General features: G+C 28.5%; 1 protein-coding gene across 1 annotated transcript; it reads left to right on the top strand.

Annotated features, from left to right (window-relative positions):
- Positions 1–3,532: 3,532 nt before the first annotated feature.
- LOC122501905 (titin-like) lies at positions 3,533–13,922 on the top strand. Its single transcript, XM_043611688.1, has 7 exons — positions 3,533–3,601; positions 3,671–3,960; positions 4,176–10,145; positions 10,300–10,353; positions 10,582–11,049; positions 12,392–12,478; positions 13,547–13,922. Exons 2-7 carry the CDS (start codon positions 3,888–3,890, stop codon positions 13,588–13,590), a joined length of 6,696 nt encoding a protein of 2,231 aa, XP_043467623.1. The 5' UTR covers positions 3,533–3,601; positions 3,671–3,887; the 3' UTR covers positions 13,591–13,922.
- The last annotated feature ends 1,111 nt before the right edge of the window (positions 13,923–15,033 follow it).

Genomic DNA, 15,033 nt, shown 5'->3' with positions numbered 1-15,033 from the left:
TATTTTCTTTAATCTTTTTTCGTAGTTTATTATTTTTTTATTTTAGTACTTTTATTTATTATTATTATTTTTATTTATTATTATTATTCTTTATTATATTTTATTATATTAATATTATTTTCATTAGTATTGTTTATAATTGTTATTATTTATTATTAAAAAAATAACCAGATATAAATAAATTGTAATATAATAAAATATTAATATAATAAATAGTGTAAAAATTATAAAAATTGGATAAACAATGTTTACTTACTTAAATTTACTTACTTACTTACTGAATTGAAAGCAATTATGTATTCAAATATTTATAAATTATTTACTTTAATTAACAAATTAATAAATTTTTTAATTGAACTGTAATTAAAGTTTAATAAAATTTTCCTTATTGCTATTAATAAAACTACTGGAATTTAATAAATAAAAATTAACAAATGTTAATTAAATAGTAATAAGAATAATAAAATATTAAAAAAATATTTTAAAAACGTAAAAGAATAGTAAAATAATAATAAATGTTAACTAAATAATAATAAAAATAATAAAACAATAAAATAAAACAAAAAAATAAAAAAAAAGTAAAAAAGTAGTAAAATATTAATAAATGTTAATTAAATACCTAGTAATAAAAATAATAAAACAAAAAAATAACAAAAAATTTTTTAAAAAAGTAAAAAAGTAGTAAAATATTAATAAATGTTAATTAAATAGTAATAAAAATAATAAAATATTAAAAAAGTACTTTAAAAACGTAAAAGAATGGTAAAATAATAATAAATGTTAACTAAATAATATTAAAAATAATAAAGCAATAAAATAACAAAAAAATAAAAAAAAGAAAGTAAAAAAATAGTAAAATAACAATAAGAAAATAAATTTATAATTAAAAAACAAATATAAATTTCAAAAAGTGAATAAATAAAAATTGAAGATATACTTTCCTTTTGGTTTGATGCGACGAAATCCATAGACAAAACACAAGTATTTACTTCTGCTATTAATGTAACTTGAAAATTCCTTGACATTTGCATAAAGTAATTTTTATACTCAATAAAATAGATAACATAATGCATTCCCTTATCACAAACCATTTAATAATAATCGCAAAAAGTTAAAAATATCTCTGCAATAAAATAATATTAATCATTAACTTTCCTCAAATTTTTATTTTTAAAAAAAGTTTTTGACAAATTAAAAAAAATTTCAAAATAAATTAAGCAAAAAAAAAAAAAAAAATTAAAAAATTAAATAGGTAGTATTAATATTTAATAAATTTTATTTTAATTTCCTTGACTCGGAGTGATCGTTAAATTTCACTATTTATTAATATTTAAAAAATATTATTAGAAAATATTTAAAAAGTAAAATTAAATTTTTTTTCCTAAAAAAAAAATAATCAAAAAATGCTCTTGTAGTTCATTATTTGCGAGAAATTTTGTTGTTCTTCTTAAAGGATTGATCATCATCAACATCAGACTCGTGCGTGTTTTATTTTTTCAGAATGACTAATATAAATATATTTTTTGAATTACGTGCTGGAAATTTTAATTGCCAATATAATAGTAGGCGGATACCTGCTTGAATAAATTAAATTGAAAGCTATTAATGCGAAATGCACTGTAATTGTCCATGTATCTTATTGTTAGGATCAGAATAGGTGCCAGACAAGCTAAAACTTCTCTGAAAGCCTCATCAACGCAAACGTCCGCCTGCAACGATCTTATCAGACTTTTATTCGTCTTCGTCGTCTTCGTCTCTCAGTTGTCGTATATAGTAGTCGTCGGAAAAGTCGTAATATAATTGTTAAGAAATATTGGTGTAAAGGTCACGTTCTGAAAATTACACCACCTGATGAATCATTTTCCCGATTAACTCTTCGAAACGACGCGCAATTTTCTATCGATTTAACCCCACAGCATTGATTTTAATCTTGTTTTACTTAATATGCGAAAATAACAATAATTATACAAAATAATAATTCCATTATTCTTTGATCCTAAAGTTCCGCTCGTTTGAATCAGAGAAATTTTTTATTTCAAAATTAATTGAAATAATTTGTTGTCACTGTCAAAAAAAAAAATTAATTTTTATTTTAATTAATAAAATTAATTAATTAATTACTCCATTAATTAAATTTAATTTCATATAATTAGTTAATTTCTTCTTCTAACAGTTTCTACAAAATTTAAGTTTTTAATTTTTATTGTAATCAGTAATATTTATGAAAAATATTTTAATTAAAAAATATTACAAATACAAAAATATTTCTTTCATCTTCAAAATTTATTACAATAATTTTTTTTCACTACAACAAAAATTAATTGTACAGTTTCTAAATGTAAGATTTAAGTTTACAATTTTTATTTTGATCAGTAATTTATGAAAATGTTTCTAATAAATATGTTACTAGTAAAAAAAATTTTTTTCCTCAAATTTTCAATTTTTGAAAATTCAAATGAACGAAATTTATTTTTTCATTAAATATTTTTAAAAATTACGAAGCTGAAATGAAAAAATAATTAAAAATTAATTAAATATTTTTTTAGTTAAAAATTAATTTTTTTAATACACAAAATAATTTTTACATAAAAAATAAAAATTAAAAGAAGTAAAAATATATCGTCGTTGCTTTGAACGTTCAAAACTTGAAAATTTATTTATTTCTTATAGAAATTAAATTTTTTACAATAACTTTGCGTCACTATCAAAAAAATTTAATTATAGTTTCTAAATGTAAAATTAAAATTTTTAATCTTTACCTCGATCAGTAATTTTTAAAAATACTTTTACTAAAAAATATTTTGCTCATTTGAACGTTCAAAAATTGTGGATCGTATAATATTCACAATCTTATATAAAATTTAGTCATCAACATTTAATTCATTAACAATAGTTTTTCCTATTTTGCAACATTTCTCGAAAAGACAAATTAAAGCAAGAAAAGAGAAATTATTTTTAATTTCCAGTAAAAAAATGTTTTCAAATTATAATTATCGATGAAACAATTAAACTTTTAATCTTTTTTCCTAAACTTCATAAAAATTAATCCTAATAAAAGTATTAATAAAATTTATTATTTTTATTATTTTTATTATTATTAGAATTTTTGATAGAATTAGTTATTAATATATATTAGTTTAGAATAAGTTATTAATTATTAGTTTAGAATTAGTTATTAGTTTAGAATTATTTATTAATTATTAATTTAGAATTAGTTATTATTTATTAGCTTAGAATTAGTTATTAATTATTATTTTAGAACTAGTTATTATTTATTATTTTAGAATTAGTTAATAATAATTATTTATTAGTTTAGAATTAGTTATTAATTATTATTTATTTATTTACAGAAGTAGATAAATACATTAATAATATCAATTAATAATAATGATAATTGACAATAATAATAAAGATGAGCATTGAGTGAATGAATAAATATTATGAATCTGCGATCATGATTATTTCCTTTCAATGACTTTTGCATTGTATAATAATTTATTACAAAATTTATTTCTGATTGAACCCGACAGTAAATCTTTCAAACTTGCGTACTCACACTAATAGTGTAAATTGTGATTACGAGAAAACTGACAAACTATTGGTAAGTGCTGAAGTCATTGGTCTAGAGTTAGAGATTTTCTTTTTAAATAAATTTATTCCAATTTTCCAGGATTATCATTTAAAGATCCTTTACCTGACGACGATGAAACAATCGCTATCTTCTTCCCGGATTTCATCAGTGGGGGAATTACGATATAAGCCTTACAGTTTAGAAACGATTACGCATTATTAAAGAAATTTCAATCAAATAAGATCCTTTTTTTTCGAAATATAAAATAGACATACACACATCAGTGATAAAAAAATATTAAAATAATAAATAAGAGATGGGCCGAATTATCGGGCCCTATCTGGCCTTCATTCTATTGGTTTTAGTTTTTTCCGCTTACGCTCGTCCAGGTATTATTCTTTTTTAATTAATTTCGAATATTTTTTTTTATTTCATCATTCTTTTGTTTCCGGAATAAATTTTCTGTCATTGTAGTAATAATTTTTAATTTTTATTTTTAATTTCAATTTTTAATGTTAATTTTTAATACTATGAACTTTTTTACTATTTTCGGATACAATTTTAATTATCGGAATTTATTATTATAATTAATTTTCTTTTCCAGCAAGTTCAGGTGATTCGGATTCTGAAAATGGAAAAAATGTGAAAACGAGTCAAAGGAGATCGTCATTTCCAGGAGCAGGAAAGCAAAATAATAATAATCCACAACCCTTCGAAGGTTGTCTTGTTTGGGCCGATGGAAAAGCTCCAAATATCAAAGACCCTCCTCGAGTTTCAGGAAAGCCGTTGAAAAATAATAATAATAGTGGTGATAAAAAAAGTGATAACAGTGATGGTAATAAAAAACCAAGTGACAATAGTGACTACAATGATAACGACGATGGTGACAATGGTGATTACCCTGAAAATAATGAAGGAGACGATGGACAATATCATCCGAATCCCGATTTTGATGACGGACAGGACCATGCGTCTGATAAGTTTGATGACGGACAGGACCATGCGTCTGATAAATTTGATGATGGACAGGACCATTCGGCTGATAAATTTGATGACGGACAGGACCATGCGTCTGATAAATTTGATGATGGACAGGACCATTCGGCTGATAAATTTGATGATGGACAGGATCATGCAGCTGATAAATTTGATGACGGACAGGACCATTCAGCAAATAAATTTGATGATGGTCAAGACCATCCGAATTCTAATTTTGATGACGGACAATATCATCCAAATCCTGATTTCAATACTGGAGAATATAACGAAAATCCACAGGAAAAAAAGAATAAAAATAATAATAATAATAATAATAGGGGAAATAAGGATAGAAAACCGAAAACGAAACCCAAGGAAAATGCTGATAGTCAAGAACCAAAGGACATTAAACCGAGGTTAGGTGATCAAAAACCTAAAGAGGAAGGTGAACCTAACGAAGATGATGATAATGATAATAATGATGATGGTGAAGCACCAGATAATACTGAAGATACCGATGAGAATCCCCAAGAGCCGGATGAATCAGTACCAGAGGGCATGGACAATAAACCACCAAAGCCGAACAGTGAAAAGCCAAATGATAGGAAAAATAAGCCACAGACTCAAAATCAACCCAGGAGTGACAGGAACAAACCTAAAAATCAACCAGGAAAGAATGATCGACCCCAAAAACCCAAGGAACCAAAAGAGAAAAATGATGATGAGGATGAACCAGGAAAACCGGATGACAAGGAGGATGATACATCTACTCCTGATGAAGATAAACCAGATGAGGAAAACGAACCAATGAAGAAAAATACAAACCCAGATCGACCGCAAAAATCTGGAGCAGGAAAGCCTAGTGATAAACGGGGAAAACCAAAGGATGATGACAATGAAGACGAAGACAGTGAAAAACCCAAGGAAGATGACAAAGGGGAAGATCAGCCACAGAAACCGAATGATACAAAACCGAAAAACAAAACTAGACCCCAAAAACCAAAGGAACCAAAACAAAAGGATGATGATGAACCAGAGAAACCAGATACTCCTGAGCAAGATCACAAAGAGGATGAACCAGAAGAAGAAGATAGTCCGCAGGAGAAGGAGAAACCTAAAGTAGATGATAAACAGGAAAAGCCACCAAAGTCTGATAATGACAAGCGAAAAGGGAAGAATAATAAACCAGAGGAGGAGGATCATCCACAAGAACCAGATGACAAAAATCCTGATGATGAAAGTGATAAACCTAAAGGAGAAAAACCTAAGAAAGAAAAACCTAAGGAAGAACAACCTAAAGAAGAACAACCTAAGGATGAAAAGGGTGAGCCTAAAATGAAAGATAAGGACCAACCTAAAAAGGGTCCAAAATCTGAAGATGATAAACCAGAGGAACCTAGTGATTCTAAAGATGATGACAAAGAAGATGAACCTCAAGTGCCCGATGAAGAGAAGCCCGAACAAAAAGGTGATAAACCTAAAAAAGAAGATAAGAAGAATCAGCCTAAGAAGCCAGATGGTCCAAAAGATGAAGATGATAAACCGGAGGAACCTAGTGATTCTAAAGATGATGGCAAAGAAGATGAACCTCAAGAGCCCGATGAAGAGAAGCCCGAACAAAAAGGTGATAAACCTAAAAAGGAAGATAAGAAGAATCAGCCTAAGAAGCCAGATGGTCCAAAAGATGAAGATGATAAACCGGAGGAACCTAGTGATTCTAAAGATGATGACAAAGAAGATGAACCTCAAGAGCCCGATGAAGAGAAGCCCGAACAAAAAGGTGATAAACCTAAAAAGGAAGATAAGAAGAATCAGCCTAAGAAACCTGATGGTCCAAAAGATGAAGACGAAGATAATAAACCAGAGGAACCAGCAGATGATAAAGCGAATAAGCCTGATAGTGATAAGCCAGAGGAAAAAGATGACGAACCTAATAAAGAGGATAAGAAGAAAGACCAACCACAAAAGCCAGGTGATTCCAAACCTAAAAATAAGGAAGGTAAACCTCAAGGACCCAATGATTCAAAACCAGACGACAAAACCAAAGATCCTCAGATGCCTGACAGTGAAAAGCCAAAGGAAAAAAATGATAAACCCAAACAGGATACTGAAAAGCCACAGAAACCTGATGATTCCAAACCAGATGACAAAATGGATGATGAAGACAAAGACAAACCACCAATGACTGATGATCCCAAACCAAAAATGCCAGAGAAGGAGAAACCACCGAAAGATGATAAAAAAGGAGATGAGCCACAAGAACCTAAAGATTCTAAACCTAAAGATGAAAAACCACAGAAGCCAGATGATTCCAAACCTGAAGATGAAAATGATAAACCTCAGAAGCCAGATGATTCTAAGCCTGAAGATAAAAATAAAAAACCTCAGAAGCCAGATGATTCTAAGCCTAAAGATAAAAATGACAAACCTCAGAAGCCAGATGATTCCCAACCAGATGATAAAATGGAGGAACCACAAAAGCCCGATGAGGACAAACCAGATGATGAAAAGGATAAACCCGAAATGGAAGATAAAGAAAAAGATCAACCCCAAAATCCAAAAGATCCAAAACCTGCAGATATGAATGATAAACCCAAAAAACCAGAGAAGTCCAAGCCTGATGATAAAAAGGATGAGCCTCAAATGCCAGAGAAAGGTAAAACTCCAAAAGATGATAAAAAGAAGGATGAGCCAGAAAAGCCTGATGACTCCAAACCAGAGGATAAAAAGGAGAAACCCCACAAGCCAGATGATTCCAAACCAGATGACAAAATGGACGAGCCTGAGATGCCTGATGGAGAAAAGCCTGAAGGAAAAAAAGACAAACCTAAACAGAAAGATGTCGATGAGGATCAGCCACCGATGCCTGACGATTCAAAACCTGATGCTGGCAAGGACAAACCTCAAAAACCTGATGATAAAACCAATAAACCACCGAAATCTAACACTGATAAGCCTGAAGAATCCAAACCTGATAAAGAAGAAGAAGTTCCTGACAAAGAGAAACCTGATGAAAAAAGTGATGAGCCTAAAAAGGAAGATAAAAAGGATCAGCCAAAGAAGCCTGATGGTCCAAAACCTGACGATAAGGATGATAAAGATAAGCCTAAAGATGATGACAAGGACAAGCCTCAAAAACCTGATGATAAAAAAAATAAACCACCAAAATCTAACACTGACGAGCCTGAAGAATCCAAGCCTGATGATAAAGAAGACGAAGTTCCAGAAGAAGAGAAGCCCGATCAAGAAGATGATAAACCTAAAATGGAAGACAAAGATGATCATCCAAAGAAACCTGATGATCCGAAACCTAAAGATAAGGATGATATACCTCAGAAGCCTAAGGATCAAAAGTCTGCAGATGATGATAAACCACAGAAACCAAGTGAATCCGAACCTGATGATAAAAAGGACAAACCCCAGAAGCCTGATAAAAAAGATGATGAGGAAGATCAGCCACAGCAACCTGATAAATCCAAACCTGAGGATATGAATAAAAAACCTCAAAAACCTAAAGAACCAAAGAATATGAAGAATCAGCCGCAAGAGCCTGGCAGTGATGCACCTGAGGACACGGATGATAAACCAAAGGACGAAGATGAAGATAAGGAGCAACCACAGGAGCCTGATGAATCCAAACCTAAAGATGATAAACCTCAAAAACCCGATGGATCCAAACCAAATGAGAAGGAAAAAAAACCCAAGATGCCCGACAATGACCAGCCTGATGATAAGCCTGAAGAAGAAAAGGATAAACCTGAGAACCCCGATAAATCAAAACCCGATGACAAAGAAGATGAACCTCAGACACCAGACGACAAACCAGAGCAGAAAACTGATAAACCTAAAGTTGAAGATAAAAAGAACGATAAACCTCAGAAGGAGGACAGCAAGCCTAAAGGACCTAAAGAAGATAAACCTAAAGATGATGAGCCTAAAGAAGAAAAGCCAAATGGAGCTAAAGAAGATACACCTGAAGAACCCAAAGAAGATGAGCCTAAAGGACCTAAAGAAGATAAACCTAAAGAACCCAAAGCAGATGAAACTAAAGATGATAAGCCTAAAGGGCCTAAAGAAGATAAACCTAAAGATGATAAGCCTAAAGAAGAAAAGCCTAAAGGACCTAAAGAAGATACACCTAAAGAACCCAAAGAAGATGAACCTAAAGATGATGAGCCTAAAGGACCTAAAGAAGATAAACCTAAAGATGATAAGCCAAAAGGACCTAAAGAGCCCAAAGAAGATGAACCTAAAGATGATGAGCCTAAAAGGCCTAAAGAAGATAAACCTAAAGATGATAAGTCTAAAGAAGAAAAGCCTAAAGGACCTAAAGAAGATACACCTGAAGAACCCAAAGAAGATGGACCTAAAGAAGATACACCTAAAGAACCCAAAGAAGATGGACCTAAAGATAATGAGCCTAAAAGACCTAAAGAGCCCAAAGAAGATGAACCTAAAGATGATGAGCCTAAAGGACCTAAAGAAGATAAACCTAAAGATGATAAGCCAAAAGGACCTAAAGAAGGTAAACCCAAAGAACCCAAAGATGATGAGCCTAAAGGGCCTAAAGAAGATAAACCTAAAGATAATGAGCCTAAAGAAGATAAACCTAAAGATGACAAGCCTAAAGAACCCAAAGAAGATGAACCTAAAGATGATAAGCCTAAAGGACCTAAAGAGCCCAAAGATGATGAACCTAAAGATGATGAGCCTAAAGAAGATAAACCTAAAGATGATAAACCAAAAGATGATGAGCCTAAAGGACCTAAGGAAGATAAACCTAAGCAACCCAAAGAAGATAAACCTTTAGAACCGAAAGAAGATGAATCTAAGAAAGAAAAGCCTAAAGGATCTACAGATGATGAGCCAAAAGGAGAAAAGCCTAAAGGACCTAATGAAGATAAACCTAAAGATGATAAACCTAAAGAAGATAAACCTAAACAACCGAAAGAAGATGAACCTAAAGACGATAAGCCTAAAGATGATAAACCTAAAGGAGATAAACCTAAAGAACCGAAAGATGATAAACCTAAAGATGGTGAGCCTAAAGGACCTAAAGAAGATACACCTAAAGAACCTAAAGAAGATAAACCTAAAGATGCTGAGCCTAAAGGAGATAAACCTAAAGAACCGAAAGAAGATAAACCTAAAGATGATGAGCCAAAAGGTGAAAAGCCTAAAGAACCTAAGGAAGGTAAACCTAAAGAACCCAAAGAAGATAAACCTGAAGATGATCAGCCAAAAGAAGAAAAGCAAGATCAGCCAGAAAGTCCCGATAAACCCCAGAAGTCAAAAGATCCTTTGAATGAAGACCAAAAACCTGATATCGTGTTTCCAGATGACAAGGGTTTACGAACTCCTTCAGCATTCGATGATGATAAAGACAAGAATCCTGAATCATTTCCTCCAAAAAGTAACTCACCTTTCGATACTCGCAACAATATTCCCGAGGATATGAATCCTTCTCAACCAGAGAATCCAAATCCCCAGAGCGAAAATCCACAACCTGATAACAGTGAACAACCACAGGCTTTTCCCTTCAATCCAAACAATCCGTTCCTTAAGGGTGCTTTTGGAGGAAAAATGCCCAATCAAGGTATTATTAATTATTCTTTATTTATTAATTACAATTAATTAATGATTAGTTTCTTAAAATTAAATTAATTAGATTGAAGTTTTTATTTTTCAAATAGCACACCATTTGACTGCAATATTGACTGCCCAAAATAATTACGAATTTTATTTTGCAGGTCCAATGTCGCCAGGATTTCCCGAAAGACCACCAAATAGTCTCGATTCCGAAGGTAAATATTTATTTATTAACAATGCATAATTTAAATACGATGTGTCCCCTATTACCCTAGGGTAATAATGGGTACTTTATTGACCTGCGAGTGTCCAATAAAGTGACCATTATTGCCACTTTATTGACTATATTTCAACAAGCATACACAACATTGAACTTAAATTTTGTGCTATTTGGAATAAATATTTAGAATGTCACAAATATAATTTTGATTGAAATTTTTCAGATGATCCTAAGAATTCAAATGCCGCTCCACCATCTGAAAATCCTTATGGAAATGGACCACCTCCTGGAAATCCTTTCTTTTCCGGACTATTTGGAAAAGGAAATAATCCACCACCACCCTTACCACCACGTTCGTCACCTGAAAATACAGACTTTCCTAATAATAATAATAATAACAATAATAATAGTCCACCAGGAGAAGCTCCTTCCAATATTCCCTTCTATCCCGGAAGTGACAGAAAAATTGGACAGGGAAATCCCTTCTTTTCGGGACTTTTTAATGGTGGGAATGATGGAAATTCCCAAAATCGAATGCCACGTGATGGGTTTTCTTCGGGAAATACTGATCCACTAGGGAATAATAATGATCAACAGAGATATGAGCCATTCAATGGTTTTCCATCGATTGCAACTTTTGCTCCATTTAATATTCCAAGGCAGTTACCGGATTATGATCAACTACCACAAGGTAAAATAAAATGTTGACATAAATATATATTAATTTTTAAAAAATAGTTAATGATGATGGTCAAAAAATTTGTTAAACTAATAAATAAAGGCTTAGGCCTTTATTTATTAATTTAACAAATATTTTTTGATAGATACAGCATGTGCGCACCTTAATTTTTTCCATGATAAAAAATAAGTTATTTCACCGAAAAAAAGATTTATTTGATTCAAATAACCGATTAATTGACTATTATCAGTTAAATATTTAATTGAATCAAATAATATTTATTGGAGTCAATTAAATGGTTCAATTCATATTTGCTTCAAAAACTGAAATTATATTGGTTCAAATACCATTTAATTGATTCCAATAAATATTATTTGATTCACTTAAATATTTAATTGATAATAGTCAATTAATCGGTTATTTGAATCAAATAAATCTTTTTTTCAGTGTTGATTCAAATAGTAAATTACTAGATCTAAATTATCTATTTATTTGAATAAAATAATGTTATTTAAGTCTAATGATTTTATTTGAAGCAAATGATTTTTATTCAAATCAAAAGTACCCGATTACTTGACTATTATCAAGTAAATATTTATACTTGAATCAAATAATTTTTAGGTATTTAAATAAAAAATTACATATTTAAATCAATAATTTCAGTATTTAGAGCAAATACCATTTAATTGATCTAAATAAAAATTATTTAAATCAAGTAAATATTTATTTGATAAACTAATTGGGGTCACTTTTACCAATTCCACCAGTTCCAATGTTTTCTTTTTACAATTTTATTCTTTCCAACAAATTAATATTTTTCAAACTAATTTTACCAAAAAAAAAATGTTAACCAAAAATATTTTTACCAAAAAAAATGTTTACCAAAAATATTTTTACCAAAAAAAATGTTTACCAAAAATATTTTTACCAAAAAAAATGTTTACCAAAAATATTTTTACCAAAAAAAATGTTTACCAAAAATATTTTTACCAAAAAAAAGTTTTGGAAAAATTGGTCATTGGTAGAATTATTTTTGGAACAAACAGATTGGAACAAATAAATTGGTAAAAGTGACCCCCTACCAATTGGTTATTATTTATTATTTGATTTTTTATTATTTACTTATTATTTATCTTTATTTTTTTGGCTAAGACAACTAATTGGTTATTCGAACTAAATACACATATTTTTGTCAAATTATTTTTACTTCTTTTGTTCAATTATTTAAATGAAATAAAGTTTTCTTTCAATATTAAAATTTCCACTTATGAAAAATATCGAGAAAAATATTAAAATCAAATATTGTAAAAATATGTGAACAGTGACCATAAAAATTAATAATTTACTATTTAAGATACTCAAGATTATGATCAAACCATGGGAGACTTCTCGTGGCCAATGAATCCTCCTATTTATCCAAATCAACCACCTCAAGTTGACAGTGAGTTTTTATAATAATATTATTTTATAAAATATTTAAGAACTTTTAATTATTAAGGGCAGAAGAGAGAAAACGTTTTTTCCACATGCTCTTAAATATTAGGGGAGCGTGGGGGAATTGGAGCCCCTTAAGGAAAATTATTAAAAAAACCAACTTATATTTATAATAATACATTATTTTCGTCATTTCCTACTTATTTCGTTATTTATCTTTAACTATGTTTAATTAGAAACTTAAAAAGAGAAAGTAAATTGGAAAAAAAAAATTTTCAAAAAAAAATACATTTTTTGCAATCACCCAATTTGTGGGGTAATGGGAGCTTTCACTTGAAATTTAAAAAATTTCTATATTTTAGGAATATTTTTTGTTTTCTAATAGATAAAAGTGTTAATACTTACAATGAAGCCAAAACTTTAGACTTAGAATAAATTTTTTCCTAAATTATAATTGAATAAAAAATTTTTGAAAAAAAATTAAATTTTTTATTTTTTCCACCAAAAATTATTTTTTAATTAAAAGTTTTTTCATAAGGTGATACCTTTTACAATTTTAAAAGAAATAACGGAAGACGCAACATAGTAACGAAAATTCTTTGGTCTGACACTAATTCTCCCATTACCCCACAGAATTCTTACAGGCCAAAATTTGAATAAAAAAATTAAAACATAAACAAATTTTATTATTATTTCAATTTTTATACAAGTATACATATCTACACATATTCACCTATAATATAATGAAAAAACAGAACTAAATAATACGATTTTAACTACTTATGGTGATGTTTAGAAATATTTGTCATTTTACAACGAAAACGCAAAAAATACATTTTCCCTTGTCTTTACTAAAAATTTGTCAAGAATGTAATCGTTATTGTTTTGGAATGATATAAACAAAGGTTGTAGAAGATTTTCTAGACATTGCAGCGAATTTGAAGGCTTTTAAGTACGTGAAATTTAAAAGCTCCCATTACCCCCAAGCTCCCATTACCCCACGCTCCCCTAAACATGTGAAGTATAATAATTTCCCGATTTCAAATATTTATGTATATTTAAAATATGATTTCAGGTTACTGGCCGGAAATTATTCAGTTTAATTCGAAGAAACGATGATAGAATAATATCAATTTTGTGAAATTATTTTCATATAATGATAAATTTAGCTACCTACTCTTAATTATTTATAAAACTTTCATTAGTTTTACAATATATGATATTTACATTTTAATTTTATTCAACTTACATAAATATATTTTTCTCGTAATTAATATAATAATTTATTTATCATTCTAAAAGTGATACTTGTACATATAGAATCACCTGTTATTACATTTTTCTAAAGATTTGAACGTTCAAATTTTGAACGACAACATTTTTATAGTACTTCTATTTTATATTTTTATTCTATATTTTATTTATTTTATTTTTATTTCCTATTCATTGTATTTTCCCCAAAAAATTATATTTTTAATTAAAAAAGAAATTTTAAAGAAGCAAATGCCTTTGGCTGTATTTTTTGGTTCAAATAAAAAAAAATGCCTAATTTACATTATTTTTCTGTTTTCAATTCTGATATAATAATTTTCGAAAATATTTATATCGAAAAAAATGTCTTTCACACTTGAACGTTTAAAGCTTTAAGAAAAATGTTATAACGAAATTCTTTGTCAAATACTTTTCTATAAAAATAATACATTTTAATAATAAGAATATTTAGGTAATGAATAGATATCAAATATATAATTATAGATAATAATTATTATTAATTAAAATTATTATTAAATAAAATTATTATTAATTAAAAGTTCTTATTAAATAAAATTATTATTAATTAAAAGTTCTTATTAAATAAAATTATTATTAATTAAAATTATTATTAATTAAACTTATTATTAATTAAAATTATCATTAATTAGAACTATAATTAATAAGAAAACTATATTTAATGTTAAATATATATATTTTTTGAACTTATATTTTTGTAATGAAATATTTATTGTACTTTTCAATAAATTTTAAAAAGAAAGAAAATTGTGTTAATTAAAAACAGAGATGGCAATAAATTAATAACCGAAGTGGAAAACCGAAATTGTTAACAAAAATTCGTAAAAAACCGAATATAAAAAAACTAAAGCCGAATAAAAATTATTTGTGACCGAAAACAGAAACCGAAAAAATTATGTTTTAAAACTCGTCTAAAACCGACATTTTTTGTGTAGAAAAACCCGAAAATCAACAATAGAAACGGAAGTTTTTGATAGAGAAAAGAAAAAAAGTATTTTTTTTTTGGTAATAAATAATAATTAAGAATTTTTTTCCGTTTATCCATTAATTGAAAAAAAAATAATTAAGACGTACACAATGTATTGTGATTCCAAGTAATAGATAATAAAAGTTTAATTATATATCTGCATACATCTTCACGTATAAAAACAATATTTAGGAATGACTTTTCTGAATGAATTATTCCAAGAATTGTGACTAACATAATATATTTGCGAGTTTCCATTGAGCAAAATTTATGCAAACTCAATATTTAATAGAAAGTGAAAACAG

Source organism: Leptopilina heterotoma, unplaced genomic scaffold (genome assembly GCF_015476425.1).
Source record: "Leptopilina heterotoma isolate Lh14 unplaced genomic scaffold, ASM1547642v1 Lhet_218, whole genome shotgun sequence".
NCBI lineage: Eukaryota > Metazoa > Arthropoda > Insecta > Hymenoptera > Figitidae > Leptopilina > Leptopilina heterotoma.
Note: the sequence above shows the minus strand (reverse complement) of the source record. Positions and strands in the feature narration are given on the sequence as shown.

What these genes read in the sequence shown, in the direction of transcription:
- LOC122501905 (XM_043611688.1), top strand. Translation starts at nt 3,888, where the DNA reads ATGGGCCGAATTATCGGGCCCTATCTGGCCTTCATTCTATTGGTTTTA. An exon ending in TTCCGCTTACGCTCGTCCAG is followed by an intron (nt 3,961 to 4,175) that starts GTATTATTCTTT and finishes TTTCTTTTCCAG; the next exon opens with CAAGTTCAGGTGATTCGGAT. An exon ending in TTATGATCAACTACCACAAG is followed by an intron (nt 11,050 to 12,391) that starts GTAAAATAAAAT and finishes TTACTATTTAAG; the next exon opens with ATACTCAAGATTATGATCAA.